The following is a 24641-nucleotide window of genomic DNA, read 5'->3' on the forward strand; positions in this document are numbered from 1 at the left end:
TCTCAACAGATGGCTCAACAATAACCCTTTAGTTAAACAATAACTATATACAAGTATTGCAGACAATCCGCACTTGGGACGGGCGCCCAGCATCCACTACGGACTACGAGAAATAGATTTACCGGTGAGTAAAATCTTATTTTCTCTGACGTCCTAGTGGATGCTGGGAACTCCGTAAGGACCATGGGGATTATACCAAAGCTCCCAAACGGGCGGGAGAGTGCGGATGACTCTGCAGCACCGAATTAGCAAACTCTAGGTCCTCCTCAGCCAGAGTATCAAACTTGTAGAATTTAGCAAATGTGTTTGACCCCGACCAAGTAGCTGCTCGGCAAAGTTGTAAAGCCGAGACCCCTCGGGCAGCCGCCCAAGAAGAGCCCACCTTCCTTGTGGAATGGGCTTTTACAGATTTAGGATGCGGCAGTCCAGCCGCAGAATGTGCAAGTTGAATCGTGCTACAGATCCAGCGAGCAATAGTCTGCTTTGAAGCAGGTGCACCCAACTTGTTGGACGCATGCAGGATAAATAGCGAGTCAGTCTTTCTGACTCCAGCTGTCCTGGAAACATAGATTTTTAGGGCCCGGACTACGTCCAGCAACTTGGAGTCCTCCAAGTCACGAGTAGCCGCAGGCACCACAATAGGCTGGTTCAAATGAAACGCTGAAACCACCTTTGGGAGAAATTGGGGACGAGTCCTCAATTCCGCCCTATCCATATGGAAAATCAGATAAGGGCTTTTACAAGACAAAACCGCCAATTCTGAAACACGCCTGGCCGAAGCCAAGGCCAACAGCATGACCACTTTCCACGTGAGATATTTTAGTTCCACGGTTTTAAGTGGTTCAAACCAATGCGACTTTAGGAAATCCAACACCACGTTGAGATCCCAAGGTGCCACTGGGGGCACAAAAGGGGGCTGAATATGCAGCACTCCCTTAACAAATGTCTGAACTTCAGGTAGTGAAGCCAGTTCTTTTTGGAAGAAAATCGATAGAGCCGAAATCTGGACCTTAATGGAACCCAATTTTAGGCCCATAGTCACCCCTGATTGTAGGAAGTGCAGAAATCGACCTAGCTGAAATTCCTCCGTTGGGGCCTTCCTGGCCTCACACCACGCAACATATTTCCGCCATATGCGGTGATAATGGTTTGCGGTCACTTCTTTCCTAGCTTTAATAAGCGTAGGGATAACTTCCTCCGGAATTCCCTTTTCCTTCAGGATCCGGCGTTCAACCGCCATGCCGTCAAACGAAGCCGCGGTAAGTCTTGGAACAGACAGGGCCCCTGCTGCAGCAGGTCCTGTCTGAGCGGCAGAGGCCATGTGTCCTCTGAGATCATTTCTTGAAGTTCTGGGTACCAAGCTCTTCTTGGCCAATCCGGAACAATGAGTATAGTTCTTACTCCTCTCCTTCTTATTAGTCTCAGTACCTTGGGTATGAGAGGCAGAGGAGGGAACACATACACCGACCGGTACACCCACGGTGTTACCAGAGCGTCCACAGCTATCGCCTGAGGGTCCCTTGACCTGGCGCAATATCTTTTTAGCTTTTTGTTGAGGCGGGACGCCATCATGTCCACCTGTGGCCTTTCCCACCGGTGTACAATCATTTGGAAGACTTCTGGATGAAGTCCCCACTCTCCCGGGTGGAGGTCGTGTCTGCTGAGAAAGTCTGCTTCCCAGTTGTCCACTCCGGGAATGAACACTGCTGACAGTGCTAACACATGATTTTCCGCCCATCGGAGAATCCTTGTGGCTTCTGCCATTGCCATCCTGCTTCTTGTGCCGCCCTGTCGGTTTACATGGGCGACCGCCGTGATGTTGTCTGACTGGATCAGCACCGGCTGGTGTTGAAGCAGGGGTCTTGCCTGACTTAGGGCATTGTAAATTGCCCTTAGTTCCAGAATATTTATGTGTAGGGAAGTCTCCTGACTTGTCCATAGTCCCTGGAAGTTTCTTCCCTGTGTGACTGCCCCCCAACCTCGAAGGCTGGCATCCGTGGTCACCAGGACCCAGTCCTGTATGCCGAATCTGCGGCCCTCTAGAAGATGAGCACTCTGCAGCCACCACAACAGCGACACCCTGGTCCTTGGAGACAGGGTTATCAGCCGATGCATCTGAAGATGCGATCCGGACCACTTGTCCAACAGATCCCACTGAAAGATCCTTGCATGGAACCTTTCCGAATGGAATTGCTTCGTAAGAAGCCACCATCTTTCCCAGGACTCGCGTGCAGTGGTGCACCGACACCTGTTTTGGTTTTAGGAGGTCTCTGACTAGAGATGACAACTTCTTGGCCTTCTCCTCCGGGAGAAACACTTTTTTCTGTTCTGTGTCCAGAACCATCCCCAGGAACAGTAGACGCGTCGTAGGAACCAGCTGCGACTTTGGAATATTCAGGATCCAGCCGTGCTGTTGTAGCACTTCCCGAGCTAGTGCTACACCGATCAACAACTGTTCCCTGGACCTCGCCTTTATAAGGAGATCGTCCAAGTACGGGATAATTAAAACTCCCTTTCTCCGAAGGAGTATCATCATTTCGGCCATTACCTTGGTAAATACCCTCGGTGCCGTGGACAGACCAAATGGCAACGTCTGGAATTGGTAATGACAGTCCTGTACCACAAATCTGAGGTACTCCTGGTGAGGAGGGTAAATGGGGACATGCAGGTAAGCATCCTTGATGTCCAGTGATACCATGGAATCCCCCTCGTCCAGGCTTGCAATCACCGCCCTGAGCGATTCCATCTTGAACTTGAACCTTCTTGTATAAGTGTTCAAGGATTTTAAATTTAAAATGGGTCTCACCGAACCGTCCGGTTTCGGTACCACAAACATTGTGGAATAGTAACCCCGTCCTTGTTGAAGGAGGGGTACCTTGATTATCACCTGCTGAGAATACAGCTTGTGAATCGCCTCCAGCACTGCCTCCCTGTCCGGGGGAGCTGTCAGCAAGGCAGATTTGAGGAAACGGCGAGGGGGAGATGTCTTGAATTCCAGCTTGTACCCCTGAGATACTACTTCTAGAATCCAGGGATCCACCCGTGAGCGAGCCCACTGGTCGCTGAAGTTCTTGAGACGGGCCCCCACCGTACCTGGCTCCGTATGTGGAGCCCCAGCGTCATGCGGTGGACTTAGAGGAAGCGGGGGAGGACTTTTGTTCCTGGGAACTGGCTGTATGTTGCAGCTTTTTCCCTCTACCTCTGCCTCTGGGCAGAAAGGACGCGCCTCTAACCCGCTTGCCTTTCTGGGGCCGAAAGGACTGTACCTGATAATACGGTGCTTTCTTTGGCTGTGAGGGAACATGGGGTAAAAATGCTGACTTCCCAGCTGTCGCTGTGGAAACGAGGTCCAAGAGACCATCCCCAAACAACTCCTCACCCTTGTAAGGTAATACTTCCATGTGCCTTTTAGAAACTGCATCTCCTGTCCACTGCCGAGTCCACAATCCTCTCCTGGCAGAAATGGACATTGCGTTTATTTTAGATGCCAGCCGGCAAATATCCCTCTGTGCATCTCTCATGTACAAGACAGCGTCTTTAATATGCTCTACGGTTAGCAATATAGTGTCCCTGTCTAGGGTATCAATGTTTTCCGACAGGGAATCTGACCACGCAGCTGCAGCACTGCACATCCATGCTGAAGCAATAGCCGGTCTCAGTATAATACCAGAGTGTGTATATATACAGACTTCAGGATAGCCTCCTGCTTTCTATCTGCAGGCTCATTTAGGGCGGCAGTGTCCGGAGACGGTAGTGCCACCTTTTTTGACAGACGTGTGAGCGCTTTGTCCACCCTAGGGGATGTCTCCCAACGTGACCTTTCCTCTGGCGGGAAAGGGTACGCCATTAGTAACCTTTTAGAAATTACCAGTTTCTTATCGGGGGAAGCCCACGCTTCTTCACACACTTCATTTAATTCATCAGATGGGGGAAAAACCACTGGTAGTTTTTTCTCCCCAAACATAATACCCTTTTTTGTGGTACCTAGGGTAATATCAGAAATATGCAACACATTTTTCATTGCCGTAATCATGTAACGGGTGGCTCTATTGGAATGTACACTAGTCTCATCATCGTCGACACTGGAGTCAGTATCCGTGTCGACATCTGTGTCTGCCATCTGAGGTAGCGGGCGTTTTAGAGCCCCCGATGGCTTTAGAGACGTCTGGGCAGGCACAGGCTGAGAAGCCGGCTGTCCCACATCTGCTATGTCGTCAAACCTTTTATGTAAGGAGTCGACACTGTCGCGTAAATCCTTCCACATAACCATCCACTCAGGTGTCGACCCCGCAGGGGGTGACATCATATTTATCGGCACCTGCTCCGCCTCCACATAAGCCTCCTCATCAAACATGTCGACACAGCCGTACCGACACACCGCACACACACAGGGAATGCTCTGACTGAGGACAGGACCCCACAAAGCCCTTTGGGGAGACAGAGAGAGAGTATGCCAGCACACACCAACAGCGCTATATAACACAGGGATTAACACTATAACTGAGTGATTTTTCCCAATAGCTGCTTGTATACACAATATTGCACCTAAATTTAGTGCCCCCCCTCTCTTTTTTACCCTATGTAGTCAGGAAACTGCAGGGGAGAGCCTGGGAGCAATCCTTTCAGCGGAGCTGTGAGGGAAAATGCCGCCAGTGTGCTGAGGGAGATAGCCCCGCCCCTTTTTCGGCGGACTTCTCCCGCTTTTTTCTATGTATATCTGGCAGGGGTATTTTACACATATATAGTCTCTATGACTATATTATGTGTTATTTGCCAGCCAAGGTACTCAATATTGCAGCCCAGGGCGCGCGCCCCCCCCCCCCCCCAGCGCCCTGCACCCATCAGTGACCGGAGTGTGAGGTGTGCATGGGTAGCAATGGCGCACAGCTGCAGTGCTGTGCGCTACCTTGATGAAGACCGAAGTCTTCTGCCGCCGATTTCCAGGACCCTCTTCTTGCTTCTGGCTCTGTAAGGGGGACGGCGGCGTGGCTCCGGGACCGGACGACCGAGGCTGGGCCTGTGTTCGATCCCTCTGGAGCTAATGGTGTCCAGTAGCCTAAGAAGCCCAAGCTAGCTGCAAGCAGGTAGGTTCGCTTCTCTCCCCTAAGTCCCTCGTAGCAGTGAGTCTGTTGCCAGCAGATCTCACTGAAAATAAAAAACCTAAAATAAACTTTCTTTTTCTAAGAGCTCAGGAGAGCCCCTAGTGTGCATCCAGCTCAGCCGGGCACAACATTCTAACTGAGGTCTGGAGGAGGGTCATAGAGGGAGGAGCCAGTGCACACCAGGTATTCCTAAAGCTTTCTTTAGTTGTGCCCAGTCTCCTGCGGAGCTGCTATTCCCCATGGTCCTTACGGAGTTCCCAGCATCCACTAGGATGTCAGAGAAATAAATGATACGTTTTATCTTAATCTTTCCGAAGAGTGCCCCAACTAAGGGGGTCATTCCAACCCGATCGCTCGCTGCAGTTTATCGTGGCGCAGCAATCGGGTCGGAACTGCGCATGCGCCGGAGTGAGCCGGCATATGCCGGGCGGCCGAAGGCAGTCGTTCCCCAGCGATTGCCTCTGCCTGATTGACAGGCAGAGGCGGTCGCTGGGCGTGAGGGGGAGCGGTCCGTGCAGGGGGCGGGTCGCAGTGGCTGCGTGACATCACACGCAGTGGCTGCAACCAGGGGCAGCGACGAGCGTCTTCTGGTCAGCCGCAGGAGCTGTGCTGGCCGGGAGTTACTCAACAAGTACAAAAGCATTGCCGCTGAGCAATGCTTTTGTACTTGTGCGGGGAAGGGGGGGGGGGGGGACTTGATCGTAGCTGTGCTAAATTTAGCACAGCTACGATCAACTCGGAATGACCCCCTAAGAGTATTTCTTCCCTTTTCCCTTTGTTTAAATTGCTGCTTCTGGCCCAAGATAACTTACCATGGGACAATGAATTCTGGATTATACCAGAATATTCTAAAAGGAAAATGTCAGGACATCTGTCCATGAGCTGTATCTCGAGAATGTGAGTCATGCAGCAAGACAACGACCCAAAGCACACATGTCATTCGGCTAAAGAAAATTTTTCTTAATTAAAGAAGAATACATTTTACGTTTTGGAATGGCCAAGTCAAAGTCCTGACCTTAAACCAATCGATATATTGTGGAATGACCTGAAGCGAGCAGTTCATGTGAGGAAACCCACCAACATAACAGAGTTGAAGCGGACGAATGGGGTAAAATTCCTCCAAGCCGATGTTCAGGACAAATCAACCATTGCAGGAAACATTTAAATGCAGTTATTGCTGCACAAGGGGGTCATACCAGATACTGAAAGCAAAGCTTCACATACTTTTGGACACTCACAGATATGCAATATTGTATCACTGTATTATTTTCAATAAAAAAATTAGTATATATTATTTTTTTGTCTCATTTGTGATTTGATTCTCTTTGGGGTGTATTCAATAAATGTCGGGAGCTGCCGTCGGAAAAGACGGCAGTTTCCAACAGGTTTAGGTCGGAAGGACTTGTCGGAAAACACATGGATTGTCGGATTAGCAGCAGCCAAATCCGACCGGTTTTGGCCCCGATTCCGACAATGTCAATCCGACTTTTTTTAAAGTCAGATTAACACTGTCGGAACCGGGATGATGAGATGGGGAAGCGGGGACAGGTAGGAGGGACATGTGAGCCCAGCACCGGAGATGCCGGTGAGGAGATGAGTGGGGACGCCGGTGAGGAGACGAGCGGGGACGGAGCATGGACGGGTGAGGAGCTGCTGTCGGGAGCAGCCAAATCCGACAGTTGGATTTGGTCGCTCATTGAATACCGACTCGTTGGAAAGGGTCCAACAGGTATTGAATATACCCCTTTATCTGTTTTTAGGACTTGGGTAAAAATATGAGGTCATTTTAGTCCAAATTTCAGCTTAAATATAGAAAATTCTGAAGGGTTCACAAACTTTCAAGGGGATAGGTATGGGATCCCGGCACACAGGATGCCGAATGGCAGTATACCGACATCGGCATCCCATGCACCAGAATGCCGGCAGGGGGCGGGTGCAACGAAGCCCCTTGTGGGCTCGGTGGCAAGCTTCGCTCGCCACAGGTTCTATTCTCCCTCTATGGGTGTCATGGACACCCACAGAGGGAGAATCACCTACTTCGCCGGTATTGTACAACTGTCGGGATCCCAGCGTCGGTATTGAGACAGCCGGGATCCAGACGAGCTGTATTTTAACCGCATACCATTTCAGGCACCACTGCAAGTTACAGCTTAATGAAAGGCATAGTTGTTAGGTTCTGAGCGACTTGTGCAAGTTTGAAGCACTACATTTTAAGAATTTTAAAACAGATGTGTAATTGTGAAAAAAAGATAAACAAAAATAGAAGCTTTAGTGCTCTAGCAATTTTTTATTTCATTTCTTGTACTAAATATTATGCATGTTTATCTTTAACAATTAAATATTAGACTCAATAACTAATATATTGTAGAAATACTTTAAAATGATCAATAATAACTAGTTAAGATACTTAATTATGTACAGTCTTGCACAAATATGCTTTAAAATAATAGTAAAGAATGAGAAAAAAATAAGATTTAAACAAAGTGGATTGAAAATATAAAATCAGAGGTGGAAAGAGTTCTGAAAGTAAAATAAAATGAAAACAATTTTCAAAGTGAAAGAATAAAGGAAATCTAATGGCATTTTGATTGACTGACAGGCAAAAGGGAACTGAACTAAAACGCAGACATGCATGAAATTAACCAAACTTACTTCCTGTTGAGAAGGGGTCTGATAAATGAGTGCATGCTTTGTCACATTCATCTCTTTTACGTCTATCTTCCTAAAAACGTCATATACTTTTCTGACCTTGAACACCTGGCTTCTTGGCGTTTTGTTTCCGTTGTAGCCCATGTCATTTCCATTACTGGGAGACGAAGGGCCAAGGCGAAAAACATGGCAAAATATCCGTACAATACGAAGCAGACTCTTCATTTGAGCTTCGTAACTGCTGGAGAGACTATAAAGGGAAACAGAATTTTATGCCAATCTGGACTTCAGTTAAAATCTATGCTTTAATACTCTAGTCATATAGCCAAGACCAAATGCATCTTTAAATAGCTGATATTGCATTTATATTTGTACAGTGGGAAACATAACTGACCAATCATAAGAAATTAGTTTACCTTTAAAAAAATTAAAAAATGACAAAAGTCATCCAGTATGCAAAACATAGGTTTCATCAATAAATAAACATTTTTTATAAACTCAAAAAATAGGAATTTAATACCTACCGGTAATTCCTTTTCTCATAGTCTGTAGTGGATACTGGGGAATAGTATATTACCATGGGGTATAGATCGGGTCCACTGGAGCCTGGCACTTTAAAAATAAGATTTTACTCACCGGTAAATCTATTTCTCGTAGTCCGTAGTGGATGCTGGGAACTCCGTAAGTACCATGGGGAATAGACGGGCTCCGCAGGAGACTGGGCACTCTAAAAGAAAGATTAGGTACTATCTGGTGTGCACTGGCTCCTCCCACTATGACCCTCCTCCAAACCTCAGTTAGGATACTGTGCCCGGAAGAGCTGACACAATAAGGAAGGATTTTGAATCCCGGGTAAGACTCATACCAGCCACACCAATCACACCGTATAACTCGTGATACTACACCCAGTTAACAGTATGAAATATAACTGAGCCTCTCAACAGATGGCTCAACAATAACCCTTAGTTAGGCAATAACTACAAACAAGTATTGCAGACAATCCGCACTTGGGATGGGCGCCCAGCATCCACTACGGACTACGAGAAATAGATTTACCGGTGAGTAAAATCTTATTTTCTCTGACGTCCTAGTGGATGCTGGGAACTCCGTAAGGACCATGGGGATTATACCAAAGCTCCCAAACGGGCGGGAGAGTGCGGATGACTCTGCAGCACCGAATGAGAGAACTCAAGGTCCTCCTCAGCCAGGGTATCAATTTTGTAGAATTTAGCTAACGTGTTTGCCCCTGACCAAGTTGCAGCTCGGCAAAATTGTAAAGCAGAGACCCATCGGGCAGCCGCCCAAGATGAGCCCACTTTCCTCGTGGAATGGGCTTTTACTGATTTAGGATGCGGCAATCCAGCCGCAGAATGCTCCAGCTGAATTGTGCTACAAATTCAGCGAGCAATAGTCTGCTTAGAAGCAGGAGCACCTATTTTGTTGGGTGCCTACAGGATAAAAAGCGAGTCAGTTTTCCTGACTCCAGCCGTCCGGGAAATATAAATTTTTAAAGGCCCTGACTACGTCCAGTAACTTGGAATCTTCCAAGTCCCTAGTAGCCGCAGGCACTACAATAGGTTGGTTCAAGTGAAAAGCTGATACCACCTTAGGGAGAAACTGGGGACGAGTCCTCAATTCTGCCCTATCCATATGGAAAATCAGATAAGGGCTTTTACATGACAAAGCCGCCAATTCTGACACACGCCTGGCCGAAGCCAAGGCCAATAACATGACCACTTTCCACGTGAGATATTTCAAATCCACAGTTTTAAGTGGCTCAAACCAATGTGATTTTAAGAAACTCAACACCACGTTGAGATCCCAAGGTGCCACAGGAGGCACAAAAGGGGGCTGAATATGTAGCACTCCCTTTACAAATGTCTGAACTCCAGGCAGTGAAGCCAGTTCTTTCTGGAAGAAAATCGACAGAGCCGAAATCTGGACCTTAATGGAACCCAATTTTAGGCCCATAGTCACCCCTGACTGTAGGAAGTGCAGAAAACGACCCAGCTGAAATTTCTCTGTTGGGGCCTTCCTGGCCTCACACCACGCAACATATTTTCGCCAAATACGGTGATAATGGTTTGCGGTTACTTCTTTCCTGGCTTTTATCAGCGTAGGAATGACTTCTTCCGGAATGCCCTTTTCCTTTAGGATCCGGAATTCAACCGCCATGCCGTCAAACGCAGCCACGGTAAGTCTTGGAACAGACAGGACCCCTGCTGTAGCAGATCCTGTCTGAGCGGTAGAGGCCATGGGTCCTCTGATATAATTTCTTGAAGTTCTGGGTACCAAGCTCTTCTTGGCCCATCCGGAACCACGAGTATCGTTCATACTCCTCGTTTTCTTATTATTCTCAGTACCTTTAGAGGCAGAGGAGGGAATACATAAACCGACTGGTACACCCACGGTGTCACTAGAGCGTCCACAGCTATTGCCTGAGGGTCCCTTGACCTGGCGCAATATCTAGTTTTTTGTTTAGGCGGGACGCCATCATGTCCACCTGTGGCCTTTCCCAACGGTTTACCAACAGTTGGTAGACTTCTGGATGAAGTCCCCACTCTCCCGGGTGTAGGTCGTGTCTGCTGAGGAAGTCTGCTTCCCAGTTGTCCACTCCCGGAATGAACACTGCTGACAGTGCTAAGACGTGATTTTCCGCCCATCGGAGAATCCTTGTGGCTTCTGCCATTGCCATCCTGCTTCTTGTGCCGCCCTGTCGGTTTACATGGGCGACTGCCGTGATGTTGTCTGATTGGATCAGTACCGGCTGGTTTTGAAGCAGAGGCCTTGCCAGACTTAGGGCATTGTAAATGGCCCTCAGTTCCAGAATATTTATGTGTAGGGACGACTCCTGACTTGACCAAAGTCCTTGGAAATTTCTTCCCTGTGTGACTGCCCCCCAGCCTCGAAGGCTGGCATCCGTGGTTACCAGGACCCAGTCCTGTATGCCGAATCTGCAGCCCTCTTGAAGATGAGCACTCTGCAGCCACCACAGTAGAGATACCCTGGTCCTTGGAGACAGGGTTATCAGCCGATGCATCTGAAGATGCGATCCCGACCACTTGTCCAAGAGGTCGCACTGAAAGGTTCTTGCATGGAACCTGCCGAATGGAATTTTGCTTCGTAAAAAGCTACCATTTTTCCCAGGACTCGTGTGCAGTGATGCACCGATACCTGTTTTGGTTTCAGGAGGTCTCTGACTAGAGATGACAGCTCCTTGGCTTTCTCCTGCGGGAGAAACACTTTTTTCTGTTCTGTGTCCAGAACCATCCCCAGGAACAGTAGGCGTGTGGTAGGAACCAGCTGTGACTTTGGAATGTATAGAATTCATCCGTGCTGTTGTAGCACTTCCCGAGATAGTGCTACTCCGACCAACAACTGCTCCTTGGACCTCGCCTTTATAAGGAGATCGTCCAAGTACGGGATAATTAAAACTCCCTTTTTTCGAAGGAGTATCATCCTTTCTGCCATTACCTTGGTAAAGACCCTCGGTGCCGTGGACAGTCCAAACGGCAGTGTTAGGAATTGGTAATGGCAATCCTGTACCACAAATCTGAGGTACTCCTGGTGAGGATGGTAAATGGGGACATGTAGGTAAGCATCCTTGATGTCCAGGGATACCATGTAATCCCCCTCCTCCAGGCTTGCAATAACCGCCCTGAGCGATTCCATCTTGAACTTGAATTTTTTTATGTATGTGTTCAAGGATTTCAAATTTAAAATGGGTCTCACCGAACCGTCCGGTTTCGGTACCACAAACAGTGTGGAATAGTAACCCCGTCCTTGTTGAAGTAGGGGCACCTTGACTATCACCTGCTGGGAATACAGCTTGTGAATTGCCTCTAGCACAGCCTCCCTGCCTGAGGGAGTTGTCGGCAAGGGGGGGAGACGCCTCGAATTCCAGCTTGTACCCCTGAGATACTACTTGAAGGATCCAGGGATCCACCTGTGAGCGAGCCCACTGATCGCTGAAATTTTTTGAGGCGGCCCCCCACCGTACCTGGCTACGCCTGTGGAGCCCCCGCGTCATGCAGTGGACTCAGAGGAAGCGGGGGAAGAATTTTGATTCTGGGAACTGGCTGACTGGTGCAGCTTTTTCCCTCTTCCCTCGTCTCTGTGCAGAAAGGAAGCGCCTTTGACCCGCTTGCTTTTCTGAAGCCGAAAGGACTGTACCTGATAATACAGTGCTTTCTTAGGCTGTGAGGAAACCTGAGGTAAAAATTATTCTTCCCAGCTGTTGCTGTGGATACGAGGTCCCAGAGACCATCCCCAAACAATTCCTCACCCTTATAAGGCTCTATGTGCCTTTTAAAATCAGCATCACCTGTCCAGTGTCGGGTCTCTAATACCCTCCTGACAGAATGGACATTGCATTAATTCTGGATGCCAGCCGGCAAAATATCCCTCTGTGCATCCCTCATATATAAGACGACGTCTTATGTTCGCAAAATAGTATCCCTGTTTGACAGGGTTACAGACCACGCTGCAGCAGCACTATCTGCAGGTCTCAGTCTAGTACCTGAGTGTGTAAATACAGACTTCAGGATAGCCTCCTGCTTTTTATCAGCAGGTACCTTCAAAGTGGCCGTATCCTAAGACGGCAGTGCCATCTTTTTTGACAAACGTGTGAGCGCCTTATCCACCCTAGGGGATATCTCCCAGCGTAACTTATCCTCTGGCGGGAAAGGGTACGCCATCAGTAACTTTTTAGAAATTACCAGTTTCTTATCGGGGGAACCCACGCTTTTTCACACTTCATTCACTCATTTGATGGGGGAACAAAACACTGCCTGCTTTTTCTCCCCAAACATAAAACCCTTTTTTAGTGGTACTTGGGTTAATGTCAGAAATGTGTAACACATTTTTTATTGCCGGGATCATGTAACGGATGTTCCTAGTGGATTGTGTATATGTCTCAACCTCGTCGACACTGGAGTCAGACTCCGTGTCGACATCTGTGTCTGCCATCTGAGGGAGCGGGCGTTTTTGAGCCCCTGATGGCCTTTGAGACGCCTGGGCAGGTGCGGGCTGAGAAGCCGGCTGTCCCATAGCAGTTACGTCATCCAGCCTTTTATGTAAGGAGTTGACACTGTCGGTTTATACCTTCCACCTATCCATCCACTCTCGTGTCGGCCCCACAGGGGGCGACATCACATTTATCGGCATCTGCTCTGCCATCACATAAGCCTCCTCATCAAACGTGTCGACACAGCCGTACCGACACACCGCACACACACAGGGAATGCTCTGACTGAGGACAGGACCCCACACAGCCCTTTGGGGAGATAGAGAGAGAGTATGCCAGCACACACCAGAGCGCTATATAATTTTGGGATTAACACTATATTGAGTGAATTTTTCCCAATAGCTGCTTGTATATACAATATTGCGCCTAAATTTTGTGCCCCCCCTCTCTTTTTAACCCTTTGAGCCTGAAAACTACAGGGGAGAGCCTGGGGAGCTGTCTTCCAGCTGCACTGTGAAGAGAAAATGGCGCCAGTGTGCTGAGGGATAAGCCCCGCCCCTTTTTCAACTGACTTTCTCCCGCTTTTTCTGGAATACTGGCAGGGGTAATTTTACATCTATATAGCCTCTAGGACTATATATGATGTAGATTTGCCAGCCAAGGTGTCATATATTGCCCTCAGGGCGCCCCCCCCAGCGCCCTGCACCCTCAGTGACCGGAGTGTGAAGTGTGCATGAGGAGCAATGGCGCACAGCTGCAGTGCTGTGCGCTACCTTGGTGAAGACCGAAGTCTTCTGCCGCCGATTTTCCGGACCTCTTCTTGCTTCTGGCTCTGTAAGGGGGACGGCGGCGCGGCTCCGGGAACGAACACCAAGGCCAGTTCCATGCGGTCGATCCCTCTGGAGCTAATGGTGTCCAGTAGCCTAAGAAGCCCAAGCTAGCTGCAAGCAGGTAGGTTCGCTTCTTCTCCCCTTAGTCCCTCGATGCAGTGAGCCTGTTGCCAGCAGGTCTCACTGTAAAATAAAAAACCTAAAATAAACTTTCTTTCTAGGAGCTCAGGAGAGCCCCTAGTGTGCATCCAGCTCGGACGGGCACAGAAATCTAACTGAGGTCTGGAGGAGGGTCATAGTGGGAGGAGCCAGTGCACACCAGATAGTACCTAATCTTTCTTTTAGAGTGCCCAGTCTCCTGCGGAGCCCGTCTATTCCCCATGGTCCTTACGGAGTTCCCAGCATCCACTAGGACGTCAGAGAAAAATCAATAGTGTGTGCTGGCTCCTCCCCTCTATGCCCCTCCTAGCAGACTCAGACTAGGAAACTGTGCCCAAGGAGACGGACATACTTTGAGAGAAGGATATAACACATAGGGGGTCATTCAGAGTTGATCGCTCTCTGACGATTTTTGCAGCACGGCGATCAGGAGTAAAAACGGCATTTCTGCGCATGCATATGTCCCGCAATGCGCACGCGCGACGTACGGGTACAAAGCTCTTTGTGGTTGTGCTCAGGTTCTAGCGAAGTTTTCCCTCGCACTGGCGGCCGCAAGAAGATTGACAGGAAGGGGGCGTTTCTGGGTGTCAACTGACCGTTTTCAGGGAGAGTTTGCAAAAACGCAGGCGTGTCTGAAAAAACGCAGGCGTGGCTGGGCGTTCGCTGGGCGGGTGTATGACGTCAAATCCGGACACGACCAGGCTGAAGTGATTGCAAGCGCTGAGTAGGTTCAGAGCTACTCAGAAACTGCACAAACTGTCTATGTAGAGCTCGGCTGCACATGCGTTCGCACTTTTGCTAAGCTAAAATACACTCCCCATTGGGCGGCGGCATAGCGTTTGCACGGCTGCTAAAACTAGCTAGCGAGCGATCAACTCGGAATGACCCCCATAAAGCGGTGAGGTAACGAACCAACACACAACAATAAGAAAGCAAAGCTAACCAGAACAGAGGAAAGCAATGATAACAATATAAGGATAGCAACGCTAACCAAACATGGAACAGGAAAGCAACAGCAAACCCATCCAATAACACTTTCAAACAGGTAAGCAGGAAAATGAAGCACAGAGGCGGGCGCCCAGTATCCACTACGGACTACAAGAAAAGGAATTACCGGTAGGTATTAAATTCCTATTTTCTCTAACGTCCTAGTGGATACTGGGGAATAATATATTACTGCAGATATAGTAACACCACATCCAAATCCCAAGGTGCCGTAGTCGGCACAAATGGAGGTTGTATGTGAAGCACCCCTTGCAAGAAGGTCTGAACTTCAGGCAGCATAGCCAACTTCTTTTGGAAAAAGATTGAAAGAGCTGAAATCTGGACCTTAATGGATCCCACACGTAAGCCTTTATCCACTCCAGCCTGCAGGAAACAAAGAAATCAACCCAAGTGGAATTCAGCAGATGGAAATGTGCATTCCTCGCACCAGGAGACATATCTCCGCCAGATATTATGATAGTGTTTTGACGTCATAGAATTCCAGGCTTGTACCATAGTGGCAATGATCTTTTGGGAAAGTCCCTTGTGAGCTAGGATGTTCTGCTCAACTTCCATGCCGTCAAACGAAGCCGCTGTAAGTCCGCGTAGACGAACAGACCTTGCGGAAGAAGATCCCTTCTTAATGGTAGTGGCCAAGGGTCTTCTATGGACATGCCCAGAAGATCTGCGTACTATGCTCTCCGGGGCAAGCAGAATTGCTTGTACTCCTTGATGTCGGATCCTCTTGAGCACCTTTGGGATCAACGGAATCGGAGGAAATACATATACCAGCTGGTATAGCCAAGGCGACGTCACTGCATCCACTGCGCACGCCTGAGAGTCTCAGGTTCGCGAGCAATAGCAGTGAAATTTCTTGTTGAGGCGAGACGCCATCGTGTCAATCTGGGGGCAACCCCACCTGTCGATGATATGTTGAAACACCTGAGGATGTAGGGTGCTTCCCCAGGGTAGAGATCGTGGCGACTCAGGAAGTCTACTTCCCAGTTGTCCAGTCCCGGAATGAAGATTGGGGACAGGGCTCTTGCATTTCTTTCCGCCCAGAGGAGTATTCTTGATACTTCTTGCATGCAGGCCCAGCTTTTTGTCCCTCCTTGTCGACTGATGTACGCTACAGCCGTGGCGTTGTACAACTGTACCTGAATTGCCTGATCCCGGAGCAGAGGGGAGACCTGAATCAGAGCATTGTAGATAGCCCGAAGTTCCAGGATATTGATCGGAAGTAGGGCCTCTTGGGCAGACCACCTGCCCTGGGACTGCACCCCTCGGGTGACAGCTCCTCATCCTCTCAGACTCACATCCGTCGTGAGGAGGACACAATCCTGAATCCCCAAGCGTCGACCTTCCAGGAGATTAGAAGACTGCAGCCACCACAGGAGTGAAATCCTGGCCTGGGGTAACAGTTGAATCATCCGGTGTATCTGAAGATGGGAACCAGACCACTTGTTCAGGATGTCCAATTGAAAGGGTCTGGCATGGAACCTTCCATACTGAATGGTCTCGTATGAGGCTACCATCTTTCCCTTCGGCTCTCCCCCTAAACTACACCTGATACCAGTGATCCAGCGTGTGTCAGAGTCCGGAGGAGCTGTATGAGGCTGTTGCTGCTTATGCAGAGGAAGGTGCCAAAATGCCACTAAGCCCGCTCAGATGTAGCTCCGCCCCCCGTAATGGCGCCGGAGCTACAGAACATATTTATACAGGCCATGTCTCCAAAACATGCTGTAATCTCACATGAATGCTTAGTTCAGTCCACCGCTAGCCAGTTTTACACAGGGGCTATAGTGGGTCCCTCACCCATGTGACAGTCGCACCATGAACCGGGGGACTCCCCTAGAAACTGAAAAAATATCTCTGGAGCTAGCACAGTGTGCATCCTCTCCTGAGGGCACTTTTTCCTAAACTGCCTGTGGGAGGGAGCATAGAGGGGAGGAGCCAGCACACCCAGTTGAAGAAATTTATAGTGCACTGGCTCCTTTGGACCCCGTCTATACCCATCGTACTAATGTGTCCCCAATATCCCTTATGGATGCTAGAGAAACAATTTTACGTGACAGCCTGTACACAGACGTCTCCACTGCCGGTGGGGTTTCCCAGACTTTCCTATCCTCTGTAGGGAAAGAATTTAACACCCGTTTAGGGGTAATACATTTTATGTCAGGATTAATCCATTCTGCCTTAGCCAGGGAATCTAATTCTTTAGAAACCGGGAAGGTCTCAGAGGACTTTGGTTTCACATTAAAATACAATTCCTCTGCCTGTTCTTCCTCCTTATCAGGATATTGAGCACCTCTCTAATGGCATGAATAAAAGCCTCAACACCCGGGGACAAGGAATTATCCTCGTCCACCTCTGCACCTACTTCATCAAACTCTGGTAGTTCAGACTCAGTCAGATTGTAACAAGTGAGGGAGAGTGTGTTTGTGAGAGACCAACAGGGGGGGGCTGAAGAGCCTGTCTGTGTGTCTGCAGCAACAACCATAAACGTTCCATTGTTTGTTTCAGAGCTTGCCTTTCTTGTTTAGCCGTAGCTAACTCTGAATTAATACTGGAAACCATAGTTTTAAATGATTCCATCCACTCTGGTTCCTGCACATTACTACCTTGTGAAGGAATTGAGCACTGGGTACACATGAGGGACCCCTGTGAGGAAGGTGTAAACCTATCCTTGCATAAAGTACACACAGACTTATTTGCAGACATGCTGAGCAGAAAATCACACAGTTAGTATGATAACACAGTGTAGTATTAGTGAGCTATGCACACTTATCCCAGCCTACCCTTAATGGAGTGACACAGAGCGGAATGGAACCAGCATACTATACCACAGACGAGCAGCGCCCCGCTGGGTGTCTTCTATGTGTAATTTTTCCCACAGCAGTATAACCGCTGATCTTGCGAACCCCCCTTCGCTATAACCCCCTGGTACCAGTTACAATGGTGATTCAGTGTGTCCTGTGGAGGAGCAGTCTCCGAATGCAGCCTGTTAGCAGCAGCAGCAGCAGGAAATGACGCTGTTTAGCCTCTGGGCCCGCTCTCTGCGAAGCCCCACCCCCTTAATGGGGCGCAGTCCCTGTACTTCCTTTATACTGGCTTTCTCCATTTAAAGTGTAAAACAAGAGCCCGCAGCCCCCATTTACCATGTTGCCAGTCTGGGTTCCCGGTGGATACCGAGGCCCGTAGCCGGGTGATCACTGTCCCTTCATGCTGCCATTATGCACCAGGTCCCCGGTGTAACACTCACTGCGTCAGTCTTCGGCATCAGTTAAGGGGTGGCAGCATGCTGCCGGCGTGAGCTCACCCTCTGGGAGTGTGAGAAAATAGGATTTTGGTACGTACCAGGTAAATCCTTTTCTTTGAATCCATAGGGGGCACTGAAGTACTCTTGGGATATGGACGGCTTTAGCTGGACAGGCACTGAATATTTAAATTTAGTAACTCTCCTCCCCTCCATACTCCCAGAATACCTCAGTGTTTTTTACTGAGCCGAACAGGAGCGATAGAGAGAATGACAATGGAAAATTACATATAACATTATAACATAACAGACAACAATAAAGTTGACACATAACGTAACTGACAACTAACAGTCGGTGAGAATGTGTTACCATAAGATCCACTGAATTTACCACAAACCAGGTAAAACTGCTCTGGGTGGGCGTCCAGTGCCCCCTATGGATTCAAAGAAAAGGATTTACCTGGTAAGTACCAAAATCCTATTTTCTTTTTCATCCACTATGGGTCACTGGAGTACTCTTGGGATGTACCAAAGCTTCCCCCGTGGGCGGGAGAGCTGTTTGGCACCTGTAAAACTAGGCGGCCAAAGCTAGATGCTGATGCCGCAAACGTATCAAACTTGTAAAAGCGCACAAACGTGTGCACTGATGACCATGTAGCCGCACGGCAAAGCTGTGTCGTAGAAGCCCCACGACCAGCTGCCCATGAAGTTCCCACAGAACGTGTGGAATGAGCCGTTACTGATGTAGGCGGCTGCAGCCTAGCATGAAGATAAGCCTGACGTATGGTCAGTTTAATCCATCTGGATAAGGTCTGCTTGGAAGCTGGCCAACCAATCTTGGCAGCATCATAGAGAACAAACAATGTATCTGTCTTACGAACTGGAGACGTTCGTGCTACATAAATGCGTAGTGCGCGTACCACATCCAAAGTTCCAGAATCTTCTGTTAACACAGGAACTACTATTGGTTGATTGATGTGAAAAGATGACACTACCTTTGGCAAGAAAGCGGGATTCGTCCGAAGTTCCTCTCTATCATGAAACACCAAATACGGTGGCTTGCATGACAAGGCACCCAAATCTGAAACACGCCTTGCCGAAGCTAAGGCTAGGAGAAAAATTGTTTTCCAAGTGAGAAACTTAACATCCACTTGTTGTAAGGGTTCAAAATATGAAGACTGTAAAAAATCTAAAACCAGATTCAAGTCCCATGGCGCTGTAGGTGGTATAAATGGAGGCTGGACTCTGAGAACACCTTGCAGGAAGGTGTGTACAGACGGCAAAAGAGCCAAACGTCTTTGAAAGTAAAATGACAAGGCAGAAACCTGCACGGACAAACGTAGTCCTCCATCCAACCCCGTCTGCAGAAATAACAAAAGACGGGATAACTTGAAAGAAGATGTTGGAAAAAATTCTGTGATAATGAGCTGCCGTAACGGGCTTCCTAGTACGTAACATGGTTGGTATAACCGATTCCGGAATGCCCTCTCTTCTTAAGAGGGCGGTCCCAACAGCCACCCCGTCAAACGCAGCCGCGCTAAATCGGGGTAAAAGAACGGACCCTGTTGTAACAGGTCCGGACGTAGCGGGAGCGGCCAAGGATAGTCTGCGAGTAGTCCGCGGAGATCCGAGAACCATGGTCTCCGAGGTCAATGAGGCGCCACAAGTATGACTGTGGCGGACTCTCGTTTGATCCGTTTTAGCAACAGAGGGAGCAGCGGAAACGGTGGAAACAGATACACGAGGCTGTACGGCCACGCGATTGTGAGAGCATTCACTGCCACTGCATTTGGATCTCGCGTTCTGGACACATACTGGGGCGTTTGGTGATTGTGGCGAGATGCCATCAGGTCCACTTGTGGGTAACCCTACCTCTGGACCAACATGAGAAACACTTCTGGATTTAATGCCCATTCTCCTGGATGAAAATCCCGACGGCTGAGATAATCCGCCTCCCAGTTGTCGACTCCTGGAATGAACACTGCCGACAATATCACTTGGTGATGCTCGGCCCAATTGAGGATTCGAGCTACTTCCCGCATGGCCATGCGGCTTCCCGTTCCTCCTTGTTTGTTGATGTACGCGACCACCGTCGCGTTGTCTGATTGCATCTGGACCGTCTGAGACCGGAGCATGTGCACAGCTTGTCGTAGCGCATTGTAAATTGCCCGGAGTTCCAGGACATTTATAGACAGCAATCTTTCGTGATCCGCCCAGAGACCCTGGAGCTGACAATTTTGAACCACAGCTCCCCAACCTCTGAGACTCGCGTCCGTCTTTAGAATTATCCAATTCCAGACGCCGAACCGTTTCCCAGCGGTTAGATTGTGTACTTTGAGCCACCAGAGTAGAGATACTCTGGCCCGTGGAGACAACCTCACCATCTGGTGAATCTGCAGATGCGAGCCCGACCATTGTGCGAGCACATCCAGTTGAAAAGGACGTGAGTGAAATCCTCCGAACTGAAGCGCTTCGAAAGCCGCCACCATTTTTCCTAACAGTCGAACGCACAAATGTACCGAGACTGTGCGTGGCTTGAGCACTAATTGTACCAGATGACGAATACTCTGTACTTTCTGTTCTGGTAGGTAAATTCTTTGATCCACCGTATCGAGAATCATTCCTAGGAATTGAAGTCGTTGAGATGGAATCAGATGTGATTTCTTGAATCCAACCGTGCTGAACTAGCACATGGTATGTTAGATACGCATGTTGGAGGAGCATCTGTTGAGACGGAGCTTTGATGAGTAGATCGTCCAAGTACGGAACTATTATCAATCCCAGGGATCTGAGATGAGCTATCATCACATCGCTTTGGTGAATACCCGAGGCGCCGACGAGTGGCCAAACGGTAGAGCCTGAAACTGGTAATGGTTTTGCTGTACCGCAAAACGCAAGTACCTCTGATAAGGTGGCCAAATTGGTATGTGTAAGTATGCATCCTTGAGATCCAGCGCAATCATGAATTCCTGTGGCTCTAAACCTGCAATTACTGACCGCAGGGATTCCATCTTGAATCTGTAGTAAGTGGCATACTGATTCAGACCTTTTAAGTTCAATATTGGTCTGACCGAGCCATCCGGCTTTGGTAATAAAAACAGACTGGAATAATAACCCTGACCTTGTTGAACAGGGACCGGAATCAAAACTGCTGAATCCAGCAGAGACCGAATGGCAATTTGCAGAACCGCCTTCTTGTCTTCAGACACAGGCAGTCCTGTCCTAAAGAACCGCAGTGGTGGGAGACAGTCGAACTCTATTTTGTAACCTTTTAACACTAAATTGCGGATCCACCCATCTGTGGATGTCTGGAACCATGCCAAATGAAACGTCTGAAAGCGTGCCCCCGCAACTGGAGATCCGAGATGGGCTGGGAGCCCGTCATGCCACTGGCTTGTCGGTGACCTTAGCGTCCTGACGACTGGTGGTGGTTTGTTGAAAACCACGTCCTCGACCTCGTCTACCAGGTGTGGTTGTTCCTCTACCACGGCCTCGAAAGGGCTGAGGTCTAAAGGATTTGAACGCTGGTCCAGAGTATTTCCGTCTAGGTAACGTTGGAGGCAAAGGTAGGAAAACAGACTTCACCCCCCCACGGCCTCAGAAATCCATTTGTCCAATTCAGGACCAAACAACTTCGCGCCACCGTTAGGTAACTCTTCTATTCCTCTCTTGACCTCTGCCTCCGCCTGCCAAGAACGCAGCCAGAGTGCTCGTCGAGACGTAACTAGTGACGATGAAAGGCGTGAACTGAGCTGACATACGTCAGTAGAAGCTGTACAAAGATAATCTGCACCTTCACATATTTGATCAGCAATAAGTATAAGGTGAACGTCCTGTAGGGCGGACCTGAGTTCCGTTATCCATACAATTAGCGCCTTAGTTACCCAAATGCCAACCAAACCAGGTCTAAGCAACACTCCCGCTGCTGTATACATGTACTTTAGCATAGCTTCTAGTTTACGCTCTGAAGGGTCTTTAAGCGTAGTAGCAGTTGGTACTGGAATGGTTAATTTTTTTGTAAGTTTTGACACAGACGAATCCACCATCGGCGGATTCTCCCATGTAGATGTCACAGAATCTGGAAACGGGTAACTAGACTTAAATCGGCGAGGTATAGAAAACAGTTTATCCGGATTCTTCCGTGTTTCTATTAACATCTTATTAAGAGATTCCGAAAAAGGAAAACACACTTGAGATCTCTGTCGTTTAGTAAATACTACCTCATCATTTGTCAGAGGTTCTTCAGTCTCTGGAAACTTCAGAGACTGACGTACCGCCCTGATGAGATTATCAATGCCTGGGCTGTCAATATCCTCACTATCTGACAGCTGGTCCAATTCACCTTCCTCATGCTCATCTTGCGCACTGAGGTCTGGCATAGAATCGTCAGAATGCAACATAGCTGAAACTGGTAAATTATAAGATAAATGAAAATGATCCTTTCTACCCGAAGTGGACTTTGACCTTAGCAAAGGCTGAGAACCTTCTGGAATCTGTGGCGGGCGCACCCGAGACTCAGATTTTGCCGCCTCCCGCTCGTGGCGAGTGGCGGCCAATTCTGATTGCAAACCAGCCATTATATCCGCTAATATTTCCCATTGAGGATCCGGGGATGAAATCGGATTAGAAATCGGAGTAGAAATCGTATTTGTATCTGAATTCACAAAACATACTGTACATGTGGTAGAACCATCCGGTAACACACTCTTACAGACATTGCAGTGAAACTGCTTTTTTGTTTTTGCTGGTGCCTTACTCATTATGCAGACAGACAATACAAATAGACAAAGACAGACAGCTCGCACGACTCAGTTAAATTGTTACTAAGGTGTGTCAATATATATATATGGCCGAAGTGCAGTGCACGTGGCCAGTACTATATGAAACCTGAACCAAAATTCCCACTAACACCCCTGCGCCATCCGGTGGAGTAGTGTTGTAGGACAGGAACGTTCTGGAATCATAAACAGGAAGAAACAGGAAGCATGGTTAAAAATGGCCCCCATGCCATGCTTACAGTCTTAATCACAGTTTCAAGTTATAAAGACATGTGTAAAGCCATATATAACCTGTAACTAACCCTGTTAATATAGACTTAACAGCCTATGCAATATTCCTGGTAACCCCATGCAGCCGTGCTTATACTGCTGCTGCCATGGGCATTTACTCCCCTCACCCCCCTGCAGCTGCGCTGCCTGAGGACAGACTACTCCCCCACCTTTGAGCTCCGTGTACCACTGGCTCTCCAGCGGACGGAAGCGCGGGTGCAGGGAGCCGGGGAGCGGATACCGGGAGCCGGGGAGCGCGGCGTATAGCACCGGGGAGCTCCGGAAGTGCGGCCGGTGTCTCTGAGTGACGTGCGGCCGCTCAGAGCGGCAACCTCAGTAAGCATCGGCAGCTGTGGCGGGCGCTGAGTACCGTGGAGCGGCTGGGTTGGGCAGCTTAGTGTGCATACAGCGGCGGATGGAGCGGCTGGGGCGGGCGCCTGTAATCAGCGGCGGGTGCGGCAGAAAATGAAGCAAGTACCCCACACAGCGGGGCGGTAGCGTGAGCTGACCGCCCTGTCCCCCAGCATACCTGATCGCCTGTAGCGAGGGCTATGCGGGCTTCTTCTGTAAGCTCCGTCCAGCCGTTCCTGCAGCTCAGAGACAGAGTTGCTATTGTTGGTTGTGAGGGTGCTCTGTGTGAGGACCGACACGCCAGTAGCTGCCCGTGCAGCGTGCACTATCCCGGACCAAGCTTCTTGCTAAGCTGGGAAGGGATGTGCTGAAGTTGAAAATTGAAAAAAAAATAGTTAAAAATCAAAGTATGTGTGGAAGAACCACACGTGCGTGTCACTGCTGTGAGCACTGAAAAAACACTGGGGTATTCTCGGAGTATGGAGGGGAGGAGAGTTACTAAATTTAAATATTCAGTGCCTGTCCAGTTAAAGCCGTCCATATCCCAAGAGTACTCCAGTGACCCCTTGTGGATGAAAAAGAAACATCACCTCAGGAGGTCAGTGTCCTGTCAGCTGGGATTACAAACCATTAACTCTTAGGAAGTTTGTTCGGTCCCCCCTTAAATCCCAAGATGCAGGCAGACTGGTTGTCAATCAGCGTGCCTGAAAACAACAAACTAAAATACATTTCTGAAGAAAACTCTCTGGAGAGCAATAGAATGCACCCGGCTCCTTGGGCACATTTTCTAAACGGAGTGTTCTAGGAGGGGCATAGAGGGGAGATGCCAGCACACTATTGATTTCTTAAAGTGCCAGGCTCCAGTGGACCCGATCTATACCCCATGGTAATATACTATTCCCCAGCATCCACTAGGACGTTAGAGAAAATGCCTACGTTGGCTTTCCAAAATCGTTCTACACATAAGGCAACCATATGAAAAATAAATCTGCAATCTAACATTAGATAGCAATAATTATAGCCTCTACAATAGGCCTGGCCAACCTGTGGCTCTCCAGCTGTTGTGAAACTACAAGTCCCAGCATGCCCTGTAACAGTTTTGCTATTCCGGAATGATAAAACTGTGGCATGGCATGCTGGGATTTGTAGGTTCACACAGCTGGAGACCCACAGATTGACCTGGCCTGCTCTACACTAAGGTTCAGATTCAATTACATGTGAGCTGCATTGGGCAGCACGAGTTGCACATATATTGAACAGTTACAGTAGGCAGATTCTGCAGTTCCTGGGAGCAGA

At 48.8% G+C, this 24641-nt stretch overlaps 1 protein-coding gene across 2 annotated transcripts in view; it reads right to left on the reverse strand.

Moving 5' to 3' along the window:
• HACE1 (HECT domain and ankyrin repeat containing E3 ubiquitin protein ligase 1) overlaps positions 1-24641 on the reverse strand; it is a 185466-nt gene that overhangs the window by 66794 nt on the left and 94031 nt on the right. The window contains exon 11 of one of the 2 annotated variants that reach the window (XM_063917044.1): positions 7851-8001. In XM_063917044.1, the coding sequence (XP_063773114.1) occupies positions 7851-8001 (151 nt within the window). Of the gene's footprint in view, positions 1-7754; positions 8002-24641 lie in introns of both variants that reach the window. The other variant, XM_063917042.1, reaches the window with a different exon arrangement.

This window comes from Pseudophryne corroboree, chromosome 4 (assembly GCF_028390025.1).
Source record: "Pseudophryne corroboree isolate aPseCor3 chromosome 4, aPseCor3.hap2, whole genome shotgun sequence".
NCBI lineage: Eukaryota > Metazoa > Chordata > Amphibia > Anura > Myobatrachidae > Pseudophryne > Pseudophryne corroboree.